The 22747-nt window shown below is 47.3% G+C and overlaps 1 protein-coding gene, 1 long non-coding RNA gene and 1 pseudogene across 2 annotated transcripts in view; all 3 read right to left on the bottom strand.

Moving 5' to 3' along the window:
• The window catches only part of Srp68 (signal recognition particle 68), a 31073-nt gene extending 14664 nt beyond the window's left edge, over positions 1 to 16409 (bottom strand). Inside the window, exons 1-8 of the mRNA XM_050140207.1 lie at positions 16211 to 16409; positions 13788 to 13854; positions 8935 to 9048; positions 7071 to 7266; positions 4484 to 4566; positions 4128 to 4237; positions 3014 to 3096; positions 2124 to 2264 (exon numbers count right to left, since the gene is read on the bottom strand). Coding sequence (XP_049996164.1) covers positions 2124 to 2264; positions 3014 to 3096; positions 4128 to 4237; positions 4484 to 4566; positions 7071 to 7266; positions 8935 to 9048; positions 13788 to 13854; positions 16211 to 16394 — 978 coding nt within the window. The 5' untranslated portion in view covers positions 16395 to 16409. The remainder of the gene's footprint in view (positions 1 to 2123; positions 2265 to 3013; positions 3097 to 4127; positions 4238 to 4483; positions 4567 to 7070; positions 7267 to 8934; positions 9049 to 13787; positions 13855 to 16210) is intronic.
• Positions 16410 to 16646: 237 nt separating this feature from the next.
• Positions 16647 to 18431, bottom strand: LOC126500380 (pre-mRNA-processing factor 17-like; annotated as a pseudogene).
• Positions 18432 to 19832: 1401 nt separating this feature from the next.
• LOC126500531 (uncharacterized) lies at positions 19833 to 22111 on the bottom strand. The gene is made up of 3 exons (XR_007591367.1): positions 22040 to 22111; positions 21627 to 21708; positions 19833 to 20605 (listed from the first exon to the last, which is right to left on the bottom strand). It is a non-coding gene; the product is annotated as an uncharacterized lncRNA (long non-coding RNA).
• Positions 22112 to 22747: the final 636 nt, after the last annotated feature.

Consider the following 22747-nt stretch of genomic DNA (forward strand, 5'->3'; position numbering starts at 1 on the left):
CCTCTGACCTCCACATGCGTACATGGACTGACCATACACACATGGTAAAAAATAAAATATAAAAATTTAATAGATAGGGCTGGAGAAATGGCTCTGAGGTTAAGACTACTGACTATTCTTCCAGAGGTCCTGAGTTCAATTCCCAGCAACCACATGGTGGCTCACATCCATCTATAATGAGATCTGGTGCCCTCTTCTGTTCTGTAGGCACACATGCAGACAGAACACCGTACATAAAAAAATTAATAAATCTTTTAAAAAAATTAATAGATATAAACAGCTCTTTATATATAAGATATAATATAAAATAGCTTAGTTTGAGAAATCTATTCTCGATAGTAATTTAAAATATAGAAAAAGCCAGATATGGTGGCACACACCTTTAATCCCAGCACTCAGGAGGCAGAGGCACGTGGATCTTTGCAAGTTTGAGGCCAGCCTGGTCTACAGAGCGAGTTCCAGGACTGAGAACCTGTTTGAAACAAAACAGGAAAGCCATCTGAGGCGTAAGTCCACGGCAGAGTGATTGCCGAGCATGCTTTAGGGTCTGGGTATCGTCCCCAGCCGTGCAAACCCAAAACCAAACAAACGACAAAACCTCTTCTACAGAAAGCTTTGCTGCATCCTCAATGAGCCGCGCGCAGCGCAGGTCTGATGAACAGACAGGCAAGGCGGCACTTAGGAAGCACACTGCTATTACGTGTGCTACGACGGAGGACAAACAGAAGGCATGATTTAATTCTACAAGCACATACTTAGAGTAATGACTAGATGAGCTGACATACTGACTGGATTTTCATTTTATTTTTTCCTTCCTAGTTTCTTCTTTGGTCAGTCTTGAACTGCCTTCTTCCTTCTGGTACTAGAGATTGAACTGAGGTCTCCAGCATGAGTATACTTGCTACCATAAGTCCCAGCCCCTCCAACTGCTTTAGGGTGTCTATCTGATGTCAGTCCTTAGTCACAAAAAACCCAAACACGTGTGTGTGTGTGTGTGTGTGTGTGTGTGTGTGTGTGTGTGTGTGCGCCCTCACAAAATAAATGTAAAAAACTAAAATAAAATTAGTTCTTCAAGTTGGGTGTAGAGGCACACTTTAAATGCCACCACTTGGGAGGCAGAGGCAAATGGATCAATGTGAGTTCAAGGCCAGCCTGGTCTACAAGAGCTAGTTCCAAGACAGTCAGGGCTGTTACACACAGAGAAGCTCTGTCTCAAAGAACAAAAGCAAAAAATTAGTTCTATTAGTTGTTCAATTTTCTAGTTTAAGAAAAACTTTCTGGTGTTGTTCCAACATTCTGCCCTTTACGCAAAGCAAAAGAAAGTGGCAGAGGGACGTACAATACAGACCAGTACTTAAATAAATCCTTCAATTACTGAAAACTGCCCCCGCCCAAAGCAGCCACCGTGGAGAGTGGCTGGAAAGTCTGGACGCTCAACATCCTCATCAAGTTGCAACGCAGACTCCAGGTCCCATTCATGACCTGGGGTTCACTGGTAACTGCCAGGCCTCAGAAATACCCAAGAGGCCATGGTCAGAAGCTCGCTGTCTTAGAAGATGCCCTTCCCCTCCCGTGGAGGAGCTCCAAGAGCCTCAGTCATTGCTGCCTCACTAAGCAAGTGCTCCAGGACCTGTGTCTCTGGGACTGCCCCTGGCTGTTCTCAGCCACAAGCAGGCAATTATGCAGTAAGTAGCTGTCAAGGACAGCTTTTGCACGACTATTACATGGAGAGCACATGCAGAACAAGACATTCTGGTTCACCCAGGCTCTCCTGAAGGGCCCAGGAATGAGAGGTGGCCCTGAGGGCACAAAGGTGAGGACACAGGTCAGACTCCAGAAGTCTAAGCAGCTGCACCACCTGCTGGCCTGCTGTGCACCTCTGCAGGGAGCAAACCTTCTCTGCCCCCCGCCCCCAAGGGTCACTGTAAAACCCTCCACCCCGTGAATGTAATTCCCCACTGCTTGACTTAGACAAAGGAATGCATCTCTAGATTTACCAACTCCCAAACAGCTTTAAGACCATTTGGGTTTTGGGAGAAATGAACACCCTGAGGGACGACAGCTTCAACTCCAGGAGACCTTCAGAAACACAGCTGGGAGCACCACAGGCCCCTCCTCCTCACCTGGACAATCGCAGCTTCATTGTCGGCCAGTCCCAGTAAGAAGATCCGCACCTTGTCAATCTTCACCGGAACCGTCCTCCCCCTCCACTCCACCTCACTCATGGTAGCCGCCTGCTTGGCTCGAGTCTGAGTGATCAAGGCCTGCAATACAGTTTTCAGTTAAAGTGTCAACAGTGGCAGTGTGACAGGTGACAACAGTGCCACCTACCAGCTGTCTCTTTCTACAACTGACACAGCACACCCTGAAAACAGACAGGATTTCTACTTATTCAAAATTTCTCTGATATCATGAATTTTAGTTCATGGGAAGTCAAATACTTCCAATTTTTTACATTTCTACTTTTTCTATGAATCTACGTTGCTTGTTCAGGAAGAAAAAGTTTTCAGGTATAATGGCTCACATCTGTAATCCCAACACTTCTAAGGCCGAGGCAGGACTATCATGAGTTCAAGATCAGCTTATAGTATGAGCCTGAAAACCTTCATCCTAACACTTGGGAGGCAGAGGCAGGCAGATCTCTAGGAGCTCAAGGCCGCCTTGTCCACACAGTAAGATCCAGGCTATCAAAGCCACACAGCGAGGTAGAAATCAAGTTCATTGATGGATCCTTGTGATCCTGGCACTCAGCGGGCAGAGCTAGGTGGATCTCTCCGAGTTCCAGGCCAGTCAGGATTACACACACACAAAAGTAGACATATATATAATATGCACATATTGATGATAAATATACATGTAAGTTAAATACTTAAATATTAAGGGAACAGCTTTGTAATGCAGCTACAACTATAAAGACACATATATTAGTAGCAAATCTCCCCAGGGGCTGAATTACATGTTGTGTCTAGACTGTTTCAAATCACCTCCCATAAACATGTATATCATAGATTACCTCCAGTTTCTCAGCAAGGAGCCCCTCTGTGCCCCCAGACCTCAGTCTCATCTGCATGAGTTCACTGATAGCTGACTGGTCCCCTGAGAGACAGAGAGAGAGAGAAATCTTTTATTCAGAGTGACAGTACTTTCCCCTTAATGAAATGGACCCATTCATTACTACAGCAGGTCAACACTATCTGCTCTGAAGACAAGTTTTTTCAAAAACAAACTGACTGGGGCATTGAAAACACTGGTAGGAATGGTGGACACATGTCATTATACATGTCATTACACTGATCTAAATTTTCAAGAACCCAATGTCAAGCTGAGCCGTAGGACTAATTATAGATTTTTGAGACATTATGGCATGTTAACGTAGGTGCAACTGTACAAAAGTACTACCCTGGCGGGCTGGAGACGGCTCAGTAGTAAGAGCGTCTGCTGCTCTTACAGAGGCCCTGGGCTCAGTTCACAGTAACCTTACCAGGCAGCTCTCAGTCAGCTACCCTAGTTTGTGGGATCTGATGCCCTCCTCTAACCTCCTTAGGCAACACATACACACAGTACACATAAACTCAGGCAGGCACAAACACATAAATAAAAACATCTGTGGGAGATGGTGGGAGGGGAGGCTATGCAGGCGTGGGCTCAGAACGTGCATAAAAATCCTCGCATCTTTCACTTAGCTTCACTGTGGACCTGAAACTCCTCTGAGAAAGTAAAATAGAGCCCTCTTGGGGAGTAGAGAAGATAAAGGGATGCAAACAGAAGCCAAAGAGCCAGTCTGTAGATTGAGTGAGGCTGTCACCGACAGCTCACCACCATCACCACCATCACCACCCTGTGTGTACACGGGTTCACGTGCCGCAGTATACGTCAGCAGCTCTGCTTTTGCTGTCTTCAGAACTAAGGCCAAGCCAGGTATAGCAGCGCACGCCTTTAATCCCGGCACTTGGGAGGCAGAGGCAGGTGGGGCTTTAGAGTGTGAGGCCAGCCTGGTCTACATAGTGAGAACCGAGACCAAACAGGCAAACACCCTCAGGCCAAGGATGGATGTTAACACAGAGAAGTTATATAAGCCTCCCAGCAAACCATGTCCGCGGAAGAACAAGGCCTTGGTGCCTGCTCACCTATGTTGTAAGCACAGTAGCGGATGTTGGGCGAGATCTCTTCCACACGCTGGTTGTACAGCACAGCCTGCTCCTCTGTGAACGCACTGGCCAGCTTCTCATAGATAGTTCTGCAAGCAAACAAACGTCAGACACATGGCAGACATTATGGCAGCCATATTTAAGGAAAACAAACTCACAAAAAAACACATGGTCAAAATAAAAACACAAGCCCTTTGAAGGTATTTTACTGACTAAGGAGTAGCATAGTCTAAGGATAGAAAGAGAATAAACTTGCTATAAGGAAAACTGTCCTAACTTCCACGGAGACTGTGCCTTAACTAGAGCAGCCCCTGTGTCTGGTTGGGAGGACTTACTTGCACTTGTTAAAAGCCTCAATGGCAGCTTTCCATTCTTGATGTTCAAAGCGCAGCATTCCTGAGAGGTAAGCTGTGTAGGCCTACAAGGGGTGGAAAAGAACTGCTAAGCAGCGGGCTTCTCAGGTCTGCCTTCTGAGTTGCTTCTGGGGTGCTATGGAAGGAAGCTAGGGCTCTGCACATCCTAGGCAGGTCATGCTCAGCCCAAAGAACCTGCTTCAGCACAGTGACCAGAGCTCTAGCCCCATGCCCCTCCCTGGATGGTTTCTAACTCTTGACAGCATGGAATTCACTGTGAAGACCAGGCTGGCCTGGAACTCACAGAGTTCCACTGCCTCTGCCACCTGAGCGCTAGTACTAAAGGTGTGTGCCACCATGCCTTGAAATCAGGTTAACTTTTCTTTCTTATTCAAATGTGTGCAGGTGTTTTGCCTGCATATATGTCTGTGTAGCACATGTGTGCCTGGTGCTGATGGAGGACAGAAGGGGGCATCGGAGGAGCCCCTGAGTTACAGACAGCTGTGGGCTGCCATGCTGGAACCCAGGACCTGTGTAAGAGCAGCCAGTGCTCTTAGTCACTGACCTCCTCTCCATCCCCATCAAGTTGACTTTTAAAGAGAAAAACTTAATAAAATGATAAAGTGTGACACACAGGTCATTTATGGTTCATTTCTCCCTAGGAGAAACCTTCAAAACAAAGGGCACCAGAGGTACAGCTCAGGTAAGAGTGTCCTTTTTTTTTTGTAATTTTTATGTACACTGGTGTTTTGCCTGCACACATGTCTGTGTAAGGGTGTTGGATCCCCTGGGACTGGAGTTAGTTAAGACAGTTGTGAGCTGCCAGGTGGGTGTTGGGAATTGAACCCCGGTCCTCTGGAATAGTAGCAAGTGCTTTTAACTGTTGAATCATCTTTCCAGCCCCCAAGGGCAGAGCATCTTACTTCATTTCACTTAGTACCCAGTTTCTAGACCAGCACATAAGCATCAGAGGTTCACTATCTGGCCTTGGAGACGCTCAGCAGGCAAAAGTGCTTCAGTGCAAGCCTGAGTCTGACTCCTGGCAGTCAAACCTCCCCACAATGTTTCTTACTTCCACAAACATATCATTGGACGTGCATGTCTGCACTCACACACAAACACATCAGACCCAATAATAATTTTTGTTAAGGTTCAAAACTGCCATGCATGGTAGTGCACACCTTCAAACCCTGAGCATTCAAGAGACTGAGGCGGGATAGTGAGAGGCTGGCACCAACCTGGACGGAAAGCCTTGTGCTCTAACACTCCCGAAGAAAAAGACCTGAACACATGGTTATAATCTCGGGACTTGTTCAGGCTTGGCTGTAAAGTGAGCTCAAGTTAAGCCTGGACTATATAAGGTCCTGTTTAAAAAAAAAAAACAAAAACAGGAACCAGGTGGTGGTGGCACACGTCTTTAATCCCAGCACTTGGGAGGCAGAGGCAAGTGGATCTCTGTGAGTTCGAGGCCAGCCTGGACTATAGAGCAAGTTCCAGGACAGGCTCTAAGGCTACAGAGAAACGCCGTCTTGGAAAATCAAAAACCTAACCAAAACAAAAAAACAGGGCTGCAGAAATGGCTCGGTGGTTAGGATAGTTAAGAGCACTGGCTTCTCCTTCAGAGGATCCAGGTTCAGTCCCTAAAACCCAATTAGCAGCTCAGAACTCTCTTTAACTTAGAACCAAAACTCTCTTCTGGCCTCTGTGGGTATCAAGCACACACATTGTGCACAGACATACGTGCAGATAAAACATCCTCAAACATTAAAAATAATTAGCCGGGCAGTGGTGACGCACGCCTTTAATCCCAGCACTTGGGAGGCAGAGGCAAGTGGATCTCTGTGAGTTCAAGGCCAGCCTGGTCTACAAGAGCTAGTTCCAGGACAGGCTCCAAAGCTGCAGAGAAACCCTGTCTCAAAAAACCCATCAACCAACCAAACAAAATGAATAAATAAATAGAATAATTAAAAACAAATCAGGCAGTGGTGGTGCATGCCTTTAATCCTAGCACTCGGGCAGGGGCATCTCTGTGAATCTGAGGCCAGCCTGATCTACAAGAGCTAGTTCCAGGACAGGTTCCAAAGCTACAGAGAAACCCTATCTCAAAAAATCAAAACAAAACAAAACCAGGTTGAATATAACCTTTAGTATCTATCATCCCCAGCATGGGTGCAGAGTACAGACATGCAAGCAAAACAGCTACACACATAAAATAACTTAAAATAATTGAATATAATTATCTATCATCTCTAAAAACAAACTGATTGCCAAAATTACTTCTGGGCACTTTCCCAGGTATAAAATATAAAACTTTCTACCTATGTACTAAAAGAAGCCTGACTATCATCAAAGTATTACAGCTAATTATGAAAATCTAAGAGCTGAAAATAAGAGACACTAACTTCACCCTCTGAGAGGAAGGGCAGGGCTGTAGCTACAGGAGCATGTGCCTGGCCGCAGGAGGCTGTGGCTGTATAAGGTAACAAACTGCTCTGTTTAGCTGTAGTTCTTTTTAAAGGCATGACTCGAGTCTCTACAATAAAGGAAAACTGGATGTGGAGACAATTACCTGAGCCTCTAGCTTGGTCTTGGCATCCACGCGGTTGCTCTCACACAAGCGTTCCAGTTCCTCGGCATGCTTCACGGCTTTGCGAAGGCGAGACAGCAGGTGAAACCGTTTTCGGGGCTCGGTGTTGGCTTCCTGTTTGAGTTGCATGGCATAGCTCCAGGCTCTTTCTGCATCCATCAGAACCAGCAGCAAGTACCTACAGCAGAGGGTGGAAGATGAACGAAGGCTCTCCTCTGAGGGACAGTGCCCTGTCCCTCCCTCAGGACGCCATCCTCACAGCACAGGCTCCAGGCCAGCATCTCTGAACCAGCTAGGCTCCACCTCACGTTTCTAGTCACCTGCTAGGGCTAGCCCACTGAAGAGCCTCTACCACTCAAACCAGGCCAGCCTAGGACTGGAGCCCAGGTAGAAATCAAGAGCTTAAGTGCAAGATAATATGCGGCCACGGTGGTGCTCACCGGGAACACCAGCACATAGGAGGCTGAGGCAGGGGGATCATAAATACAGGGAAGCCTAGGCTACAAAGTGAGACCCTATCTCAAAGCAAGCAAGCAAGCAAGCACACAGACTTCCAAGAAACAAGAGTGATGAAGCACTGCACTAGAGCCTGTGCTGGAGCCCACGGCCTTTCTTGCAAGCTGTGTGACTGGGGGGGCTCCAGCCTGTCTCACCTCACTCTACACTAAATACCTAACACAGACACAGCTTGTACTTCCTGATGGGGCAGTAACCTAAGTCTGCTATGATCTTCAGGATTCTTTTTTTGAGACAGGGTTTTTTTTGTGTAGTCTAAGCTGTCCTGGAACTTGCACTATAGGCTGGCCTCAAACTCACAGAGACCTCCCTGCCTTGGCCTTTCAAATGTTGGGATTAAAGGCATGTGCTACCACACCTGGCTATCAGACTTTTTTTTTTTTTTTTTTTTGGTAAAAGGCCTCAGTCTAAGTAAACAATACTTAAATGAGCTAAACAAAACTGTTTTGTGTGTGGTATATACACCTGTGTGTGCATGTCTATGTGCATCCACTCGGAGGTCAGAGGTCAACAACGGCATCATCTCTACAGTCTCCACCTTGCTTTCTGAGATAGAGTCTCTTGCTAAGTTCACTGACTGGCTGGACTGGCTCACCCGCAAACCCCAGGGGTCCCGCTGCTTGCCCCTTCCTTGTGCTGGGTTACTCCCTAGGTTTTTCTCTCACATGCTTGCATGGAAGCACTCCAGCAATAAGCTGCCTCTGCAGCCTGCAAACAGGAGGCAAGAGAAGAAGCTGGTCCACACCGAAGCTCCAGAAACTACTCCACACACTGTCTTTTCTGACGGGGATAGGGCCTCACACAACTCATTCTGCCCTCAGATTTGCTATACAGCCAAGGACAACCCTGAATTCTTTTTGTTTTTGTTTTGTTTCTTGAGACAGGGTTTCTCTGTGTAACAGCCCTGGCTGTCCTAGAACTAAACTCACTTAACAGAGTTTACCAGGCTGGCCTCAAATTCACAGAGATCCGCCTGCCTCTGCCTCTGGAGTGCTGAGGTTGAAGATGTGTGGCACCACCGCCCTGCCAGATGACCCTGAAGTCTTGATCCTCCTGCCTCCATTTTCCAAGTGTTGGGATTACAGGTGAGCTACCGGGAATCCCAGTCAGGGTTCTGTGCATACCAGACAGGCACTCCACAAGCTGGACTACACCCCAACCCCCGCACAGCTCTTGAGCAAGCTACTGGATCTCTTCACCGATAGATGCAGGAGGAGCACAGCACAGCCACCCCACAGAGCAGAGCTGCTCAGAGGGCAGGCACACGAGAGAATTCAAGAGCCAGATGTGCCACCTGGCACTGTGCAGTCCAGAACTTAGAGCCTGGCACCTGTTATCAGTCAGGAGCTCCTCGGTTATTTTCTTTCCGGTGAATTTGTGTCTGTTCCCCATCTTAAAGTTGAGTGTTTTCCGGAGACGCCTTTGTCTTCGAGAGCAATAGCCCCTGTGAGGAAACACAAATCAAGGTCCATTCAGCCCAGCCAGTAGTACTTTGAACAGAACAGTCTATAATAAAGGGGGGCAAAGGTTCCAAGGACTGCTTACAGTGACGTCACCTGTCAAACCCGAGGGCCAATGTGACTGCTGCAACAACAGAGGACAAAGGAATTCTACAGACTTGTACGTCAAAGCACCAGAGCATCTAATTTACAATATAAAATGATTAGATTTTCCCCCTTCTTGGCTTTTTGAGATAAGGTCTAACACTGAGGCCCAATCAAGTATGGAACTCACCAGATAGACCAAGCTGACCTCAAATTCCAAGGTAATCCTCCTACCTCCGTTTATCAAGTGCTAAGATTACATGTGTTAGCCAAATGTCTTGCTTAAAATATTTAAATATTACCTCATTATCATAGTTTTTTTAAAGATTTTTTTTTTCTTAATTTTTATGTGTATGGGTCTGCCTACATGCATGCCTATACACCACTTATGTGACTGGTACCCTCACAGGCTAGAGGAGGATGTCAGCTCCCTTGAGACTGGACTTACAGTCAGTTAGGAGCCATCATGTAGGACTCAAACTAGAGTCCGAGCACAGTTAGTGCTTTTAACAGCTGAGCCATCTCTCCAGCCTCCAGAATCACACACATCCCCCACCCCCGCCCCGAGGGTTTCTCTGTAGCTTCTCCTGGAACTAGCTCTTGTAGACCAGGTTAGCCTCGAACTCAGGAAGATCCTCTGCCTGCCTCTGCCTCCCCAGTGCTGGAATTAAAGGCGTGGCCACCACCACCCAGCTTCCACACACACACATTCTTAAAGCTGCCAGGACGTGGACTAAACACAAGAGCCAGGCATGGCGGTGCACATACAGCAAGAAGACAGAGGCAAGAGTTTGAAACAAATTCTGTCTACACAGTCAGCCCGAGCTATGAGACCCTGTCCCAAAACCCCAAATAAATAAACAAATAGGTAGTAAAGTCTAAATCTGAAATCAAAATGCCCTCGATCCCTATTTATTACTAGGTCTCTAGAATAACAAAGAGATTCATCTGTTTTGGTTCCATTGTTGTGTTTATAAATTCATATGCTATAAGAAACTCAAAATGAAAGAAAGACGGAGCCAGCCCTGTGCTTTGGACTGGGTGTGTAACTACAGTCTCTGCCTAAGGAGCAAAGAGCTGGACAAGCTTCACCCTACGTAGCAGGCTAGAGTACAGATCGACTTTTGCTGCCGGATGGAAAAGAAACATACGAGAGAGTGCGAGACAGTCTCTGTGGAGGTGTGGCCCACATGAGAGCACAGCTGTGAGGAGCAGCAGTTGCTGTGCCAGACAAGTTCAGAGCTGCTCAAGTCCCCCAACACAAGGACAGCACCAATCAGCATCTGCTTACTAGCAACAGTCAGCCTGGTGAGGCTTGTTCTCATGAAAACCTGCTGTGTAAGAAAACCGTGGAAGAGAGCTGCTCCCAGCTATCATCAAGCTGCGCCTGAATAACTGAAGTCATGTGACTAGACAACACCCAAGTGCAACCCCAAACAAGGAAAGAATATGCTCAGAATTTCCTCCAGCAAGGGAGCAGTTAGCACAGAGAATGTTTCACAGGCTGCCAGGTTACGTTGGTGCAGGGGACCCAGTGAGTGTGGGCTCATTCTGTTAAAAGGGACATGTGTGCACCACACACACAAACTTCCTGTAACTAGAGTAGAACTTCCTGAACTCTGCTCTCTGCTTCCTCGCTCTCCTTACGCTGCTCCACTTGGCCCCGAACCCTAGTGACTCTTCCTCGGATGCCATCAATAGGCCAAAACTGGGGTCAGGGAGATGGCTCAGTGGGAAGACATCAGCTGCCGAGCCAATGACAAGCCGATAACCCAAGTTCCATCCTTGGGACTCACGTGATGGAAGGAAGAGAGAACTAACTTCCTCAAGCTGTCCCTTGACCTCTCCATGTGTGCCTTGGCATGCACGTACCCACATACAAAACATGTGAACACAAAGTAGATAAAAACATACTAAAACGAAGGGTGAGAAAGAAGGCTTGATGGTCAAGATCACTTGCTGCCCTTCCCGAGGACCCGTGCTGCGTCCCCAGCACCACATGAGGTGGCCGGTTCATAGCCTCCAGCAGTAACTCCAGCTCCAGGGAGCCAATGCCCTCTTCTGCACTCCATGGGCACTGGCCCGAAGGGACATCAGATCCCCTGGAACTGGAGTTACAGACAGTTGTCGAGCCACATGGTGAGATGCTGCCTCAAAACGTAAGACCTAGGGATGAACACAGCAACAGAGCACATACCAGTGTGTCTAAGCTTCTGTGTATAGCTTCCAGGATCATAAAATAAACGAAAAACAACAACCTGAGACTGCCAGGCATGGAGGCCCACACCTGAACAACCAGCATGCGGCAAGCTGACTTAAGATGATCAGAGTTCAAGGCTAGCCTGGTTACATAGCAATTCTAAGGTAAGAGTTATAGAGTAAGACTACCTCCAAAAAAAGAAAACATAAGTCAGGTGCCCACCTGTAAACCAGGCACTCGGCAGGTGGCAAGACAGCACGTTGGAGGTCACTGTACTACAAAGACCCTGTTTCAAGAATATACTAACCCGGGGGCTGGAGAGATGGATCAGAGGTTAAGAGCACTGGCTGCTCTTCTAGAGGTCCTGAGTTCAATTCCCAGCAACCACATGGTGGCTCACAACCATCTGTACTGAGATCTGGCGCCCTCCTCTGGTGTGCGGGCATACATGGAGGCAGAATGTTGTATACATAATAAATAAATAAATTTAAAAAAAAAAATAAGAATATACTAACCCAACTACACCTAAGACAGATGCACTCTGAGATGGGGTTGTAGCTTAGTAATAAAGATCTTGCCAAGCATGCAGTAGTCCTGAGTTCAATCCCAATAAAATAAAGCTGCATCTGAAAAGGATGCAATCTACTATATGTGAAAATATGACCACGAAATACCTGACTTAATAAGGGAAGACTGGGGTCAGTTATGTCAAAGAGCCCATCTGAAAGGGTTTCTGCTGACCAAGCCTCAGTCAGTTTAAGTATCAAAATATTAGCTTATAAGTCATAAAACCAACTGCACACTATGAGTACATACAGAATATACATGAATATAAGCCTAACAGGAACACATTCACAGAATTGATGTGGGATTCCCCTCTGTATGCTGTGAATGCCACTGTTTAATAAAAAAACTGTCTTGGGGGGCTGGAGAGATGGCTCAGTGGTTAAGAGCATTGCCTGCTCTTCCAAAGGTCCTGAGTTCAATTCCTGGCAACCACATGGTGGCTCACAACCATCTGGAATGAGGTCTGGTGCCCTCTTCTGGCCTGCAGACATACACACAGACAGAATATTGTATACATAATAAATAAATATTTAAAAAAAAAAACTGTCTTGGCCTGTGATGGGGCAAAAGAGTAGAGCTGGGGGGAGAGACAACAGCACTAAACGACAACACTAAACTGAATGCTGGGAGAAGGAAGGCGGAGTTTNGGCTAACTACACGTCTCGGTGCTGCCAGTGCTGGCCAAACTTAACTTTCCTTAACAGCTACAATGCTTCCAAAACCTATGATCAACACACGTCAAAAAAAATAAGCCAGAAAACAAAAAAAAAAAAAAAAAAAAAAAAAAAAAAAAAAAAATCCAAGTTTTTCCTCCTTCCTGGAGTTCATAATAAAACTAGGGCATTCTAATATTTATTAAGAATGATACAAGTTGGAGAGATGGCTCAGTGGTTAAGAACAGTGACTGTTCTTCCAGAGTACCTGGGTTCAGTTCCCAACGCCCATATGGAAGCTCATAGCTGTCTGTAGCTCCAAGATCTGACACCCTCACACAAACATACAAGCAAGCAGAACATCAATGCACAGATCAAAAAATCAAAAAAAAAAAAAAAAAAAAGACATAACACTACCAGAGCAAAAGCAAAGCCACAAGTCCAGGAGAATTTACACAGAAAGCTGTTTTATTTCAGAAGTCCCTCTAAATCATCTCCATTTGATATGCATCTCAAAAAGCACAAAGGACCCAGGCAGTGGTGTCGTGTGCTTCTAATCTCAACCCTCAGAAGGTACAGAGAAAGAATGAGCAAGGCCAGACTGGACTACGCTGCAAAACTTTCGTCTCAAAAACACAAAAATGGGCTGGAGAGACAGCTCAGTGGTTAAGAGCACTTGTTGCTCTTCAGAGGAACCCAGGTTCAATTCCCAGCACCCACATGGAGGCGCTTAACCATCTGTAACTCCAGTTCCAGGGAATCCAGAACCCTCTTCAGGCCTCTGTGGGTACCAGGCACACATGTAGTACGTACACACACACACACACACACACACACACACACACACATGCAGACAAACACACACATAAAAAAAAACACTTTAAGGGCTGGAGAGATGGCTCAGAGGTTAAGAGCATTGCCTGCCCTTCCAAAGGTCCTGAGTTCAATTCCCAGCAACCACATGGTGGTTCACAACCATCTGTAATGAGGTCTGGTGCCCTCTTCTGGACTGCAGGCATACACACAGACAGAATATTGTATACATAATAAATAAATAAATATTAAAAAAAAAAGTTACATACCTTTTGAAGACTCAATATAAACGCAATGCTGGACCATCTCGGCATACTTTTTTATACAGCAGTGAACAGGAAATTAACAAAAGCAGCCACATTATAAAGTATCACAATTACTGCCACATTGTGTTCAGGACACTGACCTGTACCGCTGGAAGTCTCCATGCCGTAAGCCATGCTGCTGCTGGGACTCCTTAATAATCTGAAGAACTAGAGCCGAGATCAAGGAAAAGCTTACAGCAGTGGTTCCCAGCCTTCCTAGGACTGCAGCCCTTTAATACAGATCCTCATGTTGTGGTGACCCCCAACCATAAAATGATTTTCATTGCTATTTCATGACTGTAGTTTTGCTACTGTTATGAATCATGATGTGAATACCTGTGTTTTCCAGTGATCGCAGGCGACCTCTGAACACCCGTGAGAGCCTGAGGACTCTAACCCTGGATTCTTTCATCAACATTTTCAACAGTTATCTTGTCAAAGGACAAGGCTGAGTTTACAGAAGAGTGAATTGTCCCAGATGTTACTATTTTCAGACCAAAGGGGAGGGCAGTCTGGACGAAACAAAGCTGCTGGATTTCAATGCTGCCCACCTGGACCTCACACAGCACTCATGCAAACAGACTGGTTATGTATGGCAGGGGCTAACTACACGTCTCGGTGCTGCCAGTGCTGGCCAAACTTAACTTTCCTTAACAGCTACAATGCTTCCAAAACCTATGATCAACACACGTCAACCAAGATAAGCCAGTTTCCAAAAAAAAAAAAAAAAAAAAAAAAAAAAAAAAATGATACAAGTTGGAGAGATGGCTCAGTGGTTAAGAACAGTGACTGTTCTTCCAGAGTACCTGGGTTCAGTTCCCAACGCCCATATGGAAGCTCATAGCTGTCTGTAGCTCCAAGATCTGACACCCTCACACAAACATACAAGCAAGCAGAACATCAATGCACAGATCAAAAAATCAAAAAAAAAAAAAAAAAAAAGACATAACACTACCAGAGCAAAAGCAAAGCCACAAGTCCAGGAGAATTTACACAGAAAGCTGTTTTATTTCAGAAGTCCCTCTAAATCATCTCCATTTGATATGCATCTCAAAAAGCACAAAGGACCCAGGCAGTGGTGTCGTGTGCTTCTAATCTCAACCCTCAGAAGGTACAGAGAAAGAATGAGCAAGGCCAGACTGGACTACGCTGCAAAACTTTCGTCTCAAAAACACAAAAATGGGCTGGAGAGACAGCTCAGTGGTTAAGAGCACTTGTTGCTCTTCAGAGGAACCCAGGTTCAATTCCCAGCACCCACATGGAGGCGCTTAACCATCTGTAACTCCAGTTCCAGGGAATCCAGAACCCTCTTCAGGCCTCTGTGGGTACCAGGCACACATGTAGTACGTACACACACACACACACACACACACACACACACACACATGCAGACAAACACACACATAAAAAAAAACACTTTAAGGGCTGGAGAGATGGCTCAGAGGTTAAGAGCATTGCCTGCCCTTCCAAAGGTCCTGAGTTCAATTCCCAGCAACCACATGGTGGTTCACAACCATCTGTAATGAGGTCTGGTGCCCTCTTCTGGACTGCAGGCATACACACAGACAGAATATTGTATACATAATGAATAAATAAATAAATATTTAAAAAAAACCACTTTAAAACATTTAAAAGCACACACAGAACCAAAAAAAGCCACGTACTACTATTGCAACCACACAAATGATATATAAACTAATAAAAACCAGGAAATGATTCCTGAGAGCTGGCAAGATTGCTCAGTCGTTAAAGGACTTTTGTCTAAGCCTGAAGACACAACTGTAATTCCCGAGAACCCATGGAAAAAGGCATGTGGTTTGCATATGTCATCCCAGAGACAGAAAGATCCCTGTAGTGAGCTCCTATCGAAGACGGTAAAATCCAGTTCTAGAGTGAGAGCCCCAGTCTCAAAGAATACGGCAGAGAGTGAGTTAAGACAATGTTGACCTCTGACCTGCACACACTACACCCGCACCTACACCCACGCGGACCCATACATCCAAGAAAGTGATTCCTCCAGCTCTTCGCGAATATCCCGACAAGACAAAATACCTACAGACCTACTCAGAAGACCACACACATGATATAAAACAAAGTACACAGGTAAGAAGCCTTTCAAAGCACCCAGCACCTAACAGCTGTCCGACCATGGCCCTACGCTGAAAAGTGAAGGTTGCGCTTTCCTCTCCACAGCTCAGGGGCTCGAGGTGCCAACCCGGCGCCCCGCGGGGTGATCAGGGTGTCAACTCCAGCTCAGCCCTCCAGCTGGACATCTGAGGGGCAACGGAGGGAAGCTGCCCAGCATCTCCACACCGCCTGGGGAAAATCCTTGGAAGGCGAGGAGCGTGCGAGGAAAGCCCGGACGAGAGGCAAACCCTGGCCCTGTGAGTCCCGAAAAGGAAGAGCAGAGGAAAGCGCACGCCTCGGCCTCCGCAGCCTGGGGCCGGCACCCGCTGCCTCTCCCGCCCCCAGCCCTCCAGATCGACACGTAGTCATTGCTAGTTAGGCCACCGCTCTAGGATACTCTCCAAACTCAGGCTATCCCCGAATTCTTTGTTTGCCTTCGATCCGGCTGAAGGGCGTTCGTTTTCTTTATTCTCGTCCCCTCCGGCACCGCGTCCACCGCCGCTGCCGCCGCCTCCGCCGCTGCCACCGCCGCCGCCGCCGCCGCCACCACCTCCACCCGGGACCTGCTTCTCAGCAGCCATCTTGCCCCTGCGCCGCAAAGCAGGACGGGTAGAGGAGACGAGATGACGCGCGACCGGAGAGAGCGGCTCCTTCCCAGCCGGGCGATGGGACACTGGAGGACTTTTCCTATGCCTAGCCGCGTGTTGCTGTGCGCCTGCGCGTCCCGGGTGGCTGTAGGTCCTGGCGTTCCTGAGGACTGTGTTACCCCACCTCCAGTCCACCGAGGGCTGGAGGACTGGAGAAAGACCCGCCTCATGCATCCCTGCACCGAAGGGTGGTGGCGCGCGCCTCTAATCCCAGCACTGGGGAGGCTGAGGCTGGAGGATTGCCTCGAGTTCGAGGTCAGCCTGGACTGAATAGTTAGACCTTATTTAAAGAAATTGGGGTGGAGGGGGGAGAAAAAGCGAAAGCCTAAACACTTGGGTTTCCTGATTGCAATGTATTTCAGCTAGGGGACTCAAGAAATGAGCGTCCCCATTCTAGGGAGCACCGGCCTTGAATGTAACTGCACCTACCCTTTTTTTCTGAGGTTGATGGCGACAAACATGGACCTCAGCCAGAAGGCAGTGTCCCCAAGAGGGCTTGAGACCAGTGACCTTGTCTAGATTGTGTGACCGTCAGTCAGTCCAAGGACGACATACAGGAATCTTTGGGGTTGGTCACACCCGGACTCTCGAGTTCTAAGGCTGTCCCAGGCCCTGTGCCAATCATTGTGGATGCAAAGATACTGGGCGAGAAACTCAGTCTCGCCATGAACCAGTTCCCTCATCTGTGACAATAGGATAGCCACTTAAAGTGGGTGCTAAAATGGGCATGGTGGCTCATGCCTGTAATCCCAGAATTCAGGAGACTGAGGCAGGAGGACACAAAGTTCAAGGCCAGCTCTGCTACCTGGTTAAGTTTCAGGCCAGCTAGGCAATATCGGACGGCATCGGTCCTTTCCTTCCTTCCACTTCGGTTGGATGGCAAAGGGTCTGCTACCTTTCCAAGTCATTAGTTACATCATTCCTCCAGACGTAATCACAAATCTTCAGTTCTCATCAACAAAAACAACGGTGTTGACAGCTCCCTAATGCCGATCGTATTCCTGAACAATCTCTCCACTGTACAATCTTTCTGCCAGATGTCCCAGCCACAAAGAGATTTTGCTTGTCTTCATCGGGATTGAACCCGACACAATAGGGTGCTTTTTGGTTTGTAAACCTTGGCTTACCCTGTCCGTCTCTGTGTCCCAGAGCTTCAGGTACCTGTCACAGGCCGCACTGAGGACCTGTGTCCCTGCAGTGTTGACACGGATTCCCTCACAGCTTTACTGTGACCAATCAATGTGTTCAGACAGCGCCGGTCTCCATAAACTTCCCATAGCTTAACTTTACAGTCCATGGAACAAGACAGCAACAGACATCCAGAAAGAGGAAACAGCCTGACCACACTGACACCTTTGTGTGTCCAGACCACACAGGAATTTGGTTTTGGAGAAGACAACATTTTCAGGTGGCCCAGATGACTGTAGATTAACACCGACATCCTGAGGTGTGTGCACGCAGGACCCGCCTTGAATGTCATACATTTCTTCAATGTGTAAGATTGTCTTCTCCTCCCCAGGTCTCCCCTTTTCCTATTTGCCTTTTTTCTGCCTCTTTACTGTGTAAACAGAGACTGCTGGTTCATTTTCCATCTGCCCTGATTCAAATAATCACACAGAAACTATATTAATTACAACAGTGTTTGGCCAATAGCTTAGGCATATTCCTAGCTAGCTCTTACACCTTAAATTAACCCATTTCTATTAATCTGTGAATCACCACGATGGTGTGGCCTACCAGTAAGGTTCTGGCATCTGTCTCCTTCGGCAGCTACATGGTGTCTCTCTGACTCTGCCTACTCTTTCTATATATATCTGTTAGGATTGCCTGCCTGGCTTTACTCTGCTAAGCCATTTGCCAAAACAGCTTTATTCATTAGCCAATAAAAGCAACACATGCAGAAGGACATCTCACTTCATTGCTGTGATTTCATCCAACTCCTTTTGTTCTTCTGAACGTTTGGCTACATCTTTTTCATCCACAAAATTGCCCATGGTCCCAAGAAACCATCAATATTAGAAGCATCATTTTCTTTGAACTTTTTCCTCTTTTCTGTTTCTTCTGACCAATTTCAAACACAAATGTCCATCTTTGCTGTTCAAACATGAAGTCATATTGATATGAGCTGCTCTAGATGTCCAGAAATCTCATTTCTGGAGCAGCCATAGGAGCAATCTCAAAGGTAGGATTATATTGAAGTTCTTTGACAGCAGGGTCAAGGTGAACTCCAGTCTCCAAATCTTCCTCAACTGCCACCTCCAGAGCCCAGTCACCGCCACTGTCTGAGAGGGCTTGGCTGAAGGCGATTTGGTCAAGTGCATGAGAGAGCCGGCGGCTGGCGGCCGACACTGACTGCCCTCACTGTCGGAGTCCGATTCAGACCCTGAACCCAAACCATACGAAGCAGCTAGAGCTGCAATCACAGCGTACATGACTGCAACAGATGCCCTCTGCTGTGGTCAGGCCAGGGCGGAAGAAGCAGCGACTCCCAGGACCTCATTGGGTGCCAGATGTAGCGCAAATCCTAATTGGTCTTAAGCTCAGAGAAGCAGGGCAGCCAGCCACTAGTTCTTACCTCTACAGAATCCTCAGATTCAATGGCCGAGAGCTCATATCTCTACAATCCTCAGACTGAGTGCGCTTGAGATCCTGTCTCCACCCACTTTATATTCCTGTCTCCACCTCCCTAGTGCTGGGATTAAAGGTATGAGCCACCTCCATTGCCTGGCTCTGTTTCTCTTTCAGTTCAATCGGGCATAGCCCAGGGTGGCCTTGAACTCCTGATCTTCCTGCTTCTTCCTCCTGAGTGCTGGGATTAAACGTGTGTGCCAGCACTGCCTGGCCTCTGTGATTAACTAGTGGCTAGCTCTGCCCTCTGATCTTCAGGCAAGCTTTATTTGTTAGAGCACACACAAAAGATCACCACATCTTTTAGTATATCAGACTGTTTCAATAACATGTATGGGTGAATATGATTGTCACCCAGCTCCAGAGATAAACCAAAAAACAAACAAATACTTTAGATGAGTGCATGGTTTAGCGTGTGAACTGTGGTTTAAAGCTGCTAGGGAAGAAAGTGCAAGTATGTTAGCATTGTAGTCAAAGTCTTTCACAGCCTCCTCGTTTTACTAGACTAAATGCCACCACCCTCGCAGTGGAAAAGGACAGAGCCAGGGATACTGCTCAGTTAGAGTGTTCCTCTAGCATGTATGAAGTCTTGGGTCCAAGCCTCAACACCACATAAACCGGGCCTGAAATCCTAGCACGTCAGAGGGAGAAGCAGGAAGATGGAATGTTCCAGGTCTTTGGCCAGCCTGGTTACAGGAGACTCTGTCTCAGATACATGCAGTGGAAGGGGGGGGGGGGCCGGTTCTGTCCCAGCCCCCTCTCCATTGGCTCTCAACAATCTATAATTCCAGTTCAAGGAGTCCTGAGCCCTTCTCTAGCCTCCACAAGCACCACATGCAGGTGTACATACAGATAAACAGGCACATACATGCAAGCAATTGAAAATAACAGGCCAGACTGGGCGGCGATGGCACACGCCTTTAATCCCAGCACTCGGGAGGCAGAGGCAGGAGGATCTCTGTGAGTCCGAGGCCAGCCTGGTCTACAGAGTGAGTTCCAGAACATCCAGGACTACATAGAAGAGACTCTCCCCATCCCCCCGAAAAAAAACTACAAATTTTAAATTTTTTTTCAGATTTTTAATGAGTATGAGAGTTTGTTTGTGTGTCTGTGCACCCAGTGTGTGCAGCACCCTCGGAAGTCAGAAGAGGCTATTAGATCCCCTGGAGCTGAAGTTCCAGATGGTTATGAGCCACCCTGTGGGTGGGAATCGAACCCAGGTCCTCTGCAAGAGCAGCAAGTGCTCTGAATTATGGAGTCATTTCTCCACCCTCACAAGAAGTTTAAAGGAAGTCTCGCCCTCAACAATGGCCACTTTCCTTGTTTGTTGAACTCAGCGACACCAACCGCGACTTAGGGACACAACCACACACCTACCTTATGGCAGAAGGTATTCCTGTTCTGTCTTTATGTATTCTCCCCAGTAGTGGGCTGTTTCCTCACCTCCACTATATTCAAATGTCTGGTGTGCATCGTAAGTGGAGTTTCTCTGTGTCCTGGCAGCCGCTCCCAAATAACTATACAGAGATTTATTATTAATTATAAATGCTCGGCCAATAGCTTATAGTTGTTTTTAACTAGCTCTTGTAACTTAAATTAAGCCATTCCTGCTAATCTATGTGCTGCCCTGAGGCTGGTTTACTTCATGTATGAACTCCCCTGTTGCTTCTTCCACATCTGGCTCACGACTCTGGTGACTCAAGGACTCCACCTTTTCTTTTTCCCCCAGAGTCTCTCTGTCCTGAAGATCCTGCCTAGCCACCAGTCAGTCAGCTTTTTATTAACAGTGAGATCAACACATCTTCACAGTGTGCAAAAGGATCGCTCCACGGCACACGTTGTTTTGTTTTCTGTACATTGGTGTTTTGCATGCCTGTATGTCTGCGTGAGAATGTCTGATCTCCCGGAAATGGAGTTACAGACTGAGCTGCCACGCGGGTGCTGGGAACTGAACCTGGAAGAGCAGTCAGTGCTCGTAACCACTGAGCCATCTCTTCAGGCACTGGTTATGTTTTGGTTTTGGTTTTGTTTTGACAGAGTCTCGTTGTGTTGTCCAGCCTGGTGTTGAGTTACTGAACTCAAATGGTCTTTCTCCCTCTGACTCCTAAGTAGCTGGGACCATAGATGTGCCCATGGGTCCTACCACGTCCGGCTAAATAATTTTTCTGCTGTAGGGATATGACTTGGTGGTAGAGTGATTGCCCAGAACACATGGGACCTTGGATTCAATGCCCAGGACACACACACACACACACACACACACACACACACACACCGATAAATAATGTCACCTTTCTTCCTTCCTTTCTTTCTCTCTCTCTCTCTCTCTCTCTCTCTCTCTCTCTTTCTTTCTTTCTTTCTTCCTTTCTCTTTGTGGTCTTGGCTGCCCTGGAACTCACTATGTCCTTGAATTCACAGAGACTCTCCTGCCTCTGCCTCCTGAGTGCTGGGATTAAAGCTGTACATCACCACACCTGGCACATCTCCAAACCTTAAGACAGGGTTTCACTGAGTGGCTCAGGCTGGCCTAGAACTCACTCTGCAGCCCAGCTGGCCTTGAATCCTCCAACTCCAGCCTCTTGAGTGCTTACATTCCAAGTCTGATTCAACAAGCCCGGCTCTAGGAAAAGAATGTTCCTGGTTAAGATCTGAATGGTAACAAGACTTGATCCACTAATAAACTGGCTTCCAGTTTCACACCTCCCTGCGTTCTGTGTTTGGTTTGTGTGTGGGAGTGGGGTGTTCGTGCCTGCGTGAGTGAGTGTATGTGCGCCGTATTTGTTCAGGAGCCTGTGGAGCAGAAGAGGGTATAGACCTCCTGCTACTGGAGTTACCAGAAGTCATGGGTGTTGGCATGTGGGTGCTGGGAACCAAACCTGGGTCCTCTGCAAGAGCAGCAAGTACTCTTAAAGACTGGGTCACCGTTCCAACCCTTCTCCTAGTAGTCTTACCTCATGCTTCTTTGAAGGCAGTGTTTCCAGGCCCATTCCATCCCATAACTGAGGTGAAGTTCATAGGCTGGCAGCTGAAGGAGACCTCTGCATATCGGGGCTCTCTCCTGGACCCGGGATTAGGCTTTCTGACTCAGCAGCAAATGTAATTGCAGGTGTAATTTTTAAGAGAAGAAGGGAAGGTCTGTGTTAGAATGGGCAAGGATGTGACGGTCAAGGAGATAGGGGACAGGGACAAGGAAGGAGGGGAAGGGGACAGAGGTATTTGTCCCAGAGGGACAAAGGACTGCCTCTGGATAGAGAGGTCACAGATGTGGCACATAGAAAAATGGCAGTTCATAAAAATACAGAGGGGAAATCCCAAATTTGGATGAGGTATTTAATTTTAATTGGGCATGTGAATTAGGGGAGCCAAAGGGGACTTTTGATAGCTGGACTTTGGTGGTCTGCCTCTGGAGAAGGAAGTGGTTAAATGAGGGAATAGCTTGGGGGCCAGCTTTAGGGATGTAATCTAATGGCTATTAGCAAGGCAGAGGGATGGGGGAGAAGGGCAAGGCTCCCGTGGGCTAGTGTCCCTTCAACAGTAGTGCCTGTTCAGAGGGAAAACATTTGGTGGATGGAAAAAAGGGAGCGAGATGAAAATACCCATTCTGGCCACAGGCATGTTGGGGCATGGCTGTAATTCCAGCAGTGGAGACCGAGGCAGAA

This window comes from Alexandromys fortis, unplaced genomic scaffold (genome assembly GCF_014885135.2).
Source record: "Alexandromys fortis isolate MF-2015 unplaced genomic scaffold, M_Fortis_MF-2015_v1.1 scaffold_39, whole genome shotgun sequence".
Lineage (NCBI taxonomy): Eukaryota > Metazoa > Chordata > Mammalia > Rodentia > Cricetidae > Alexandromys > Alexandromys fortis.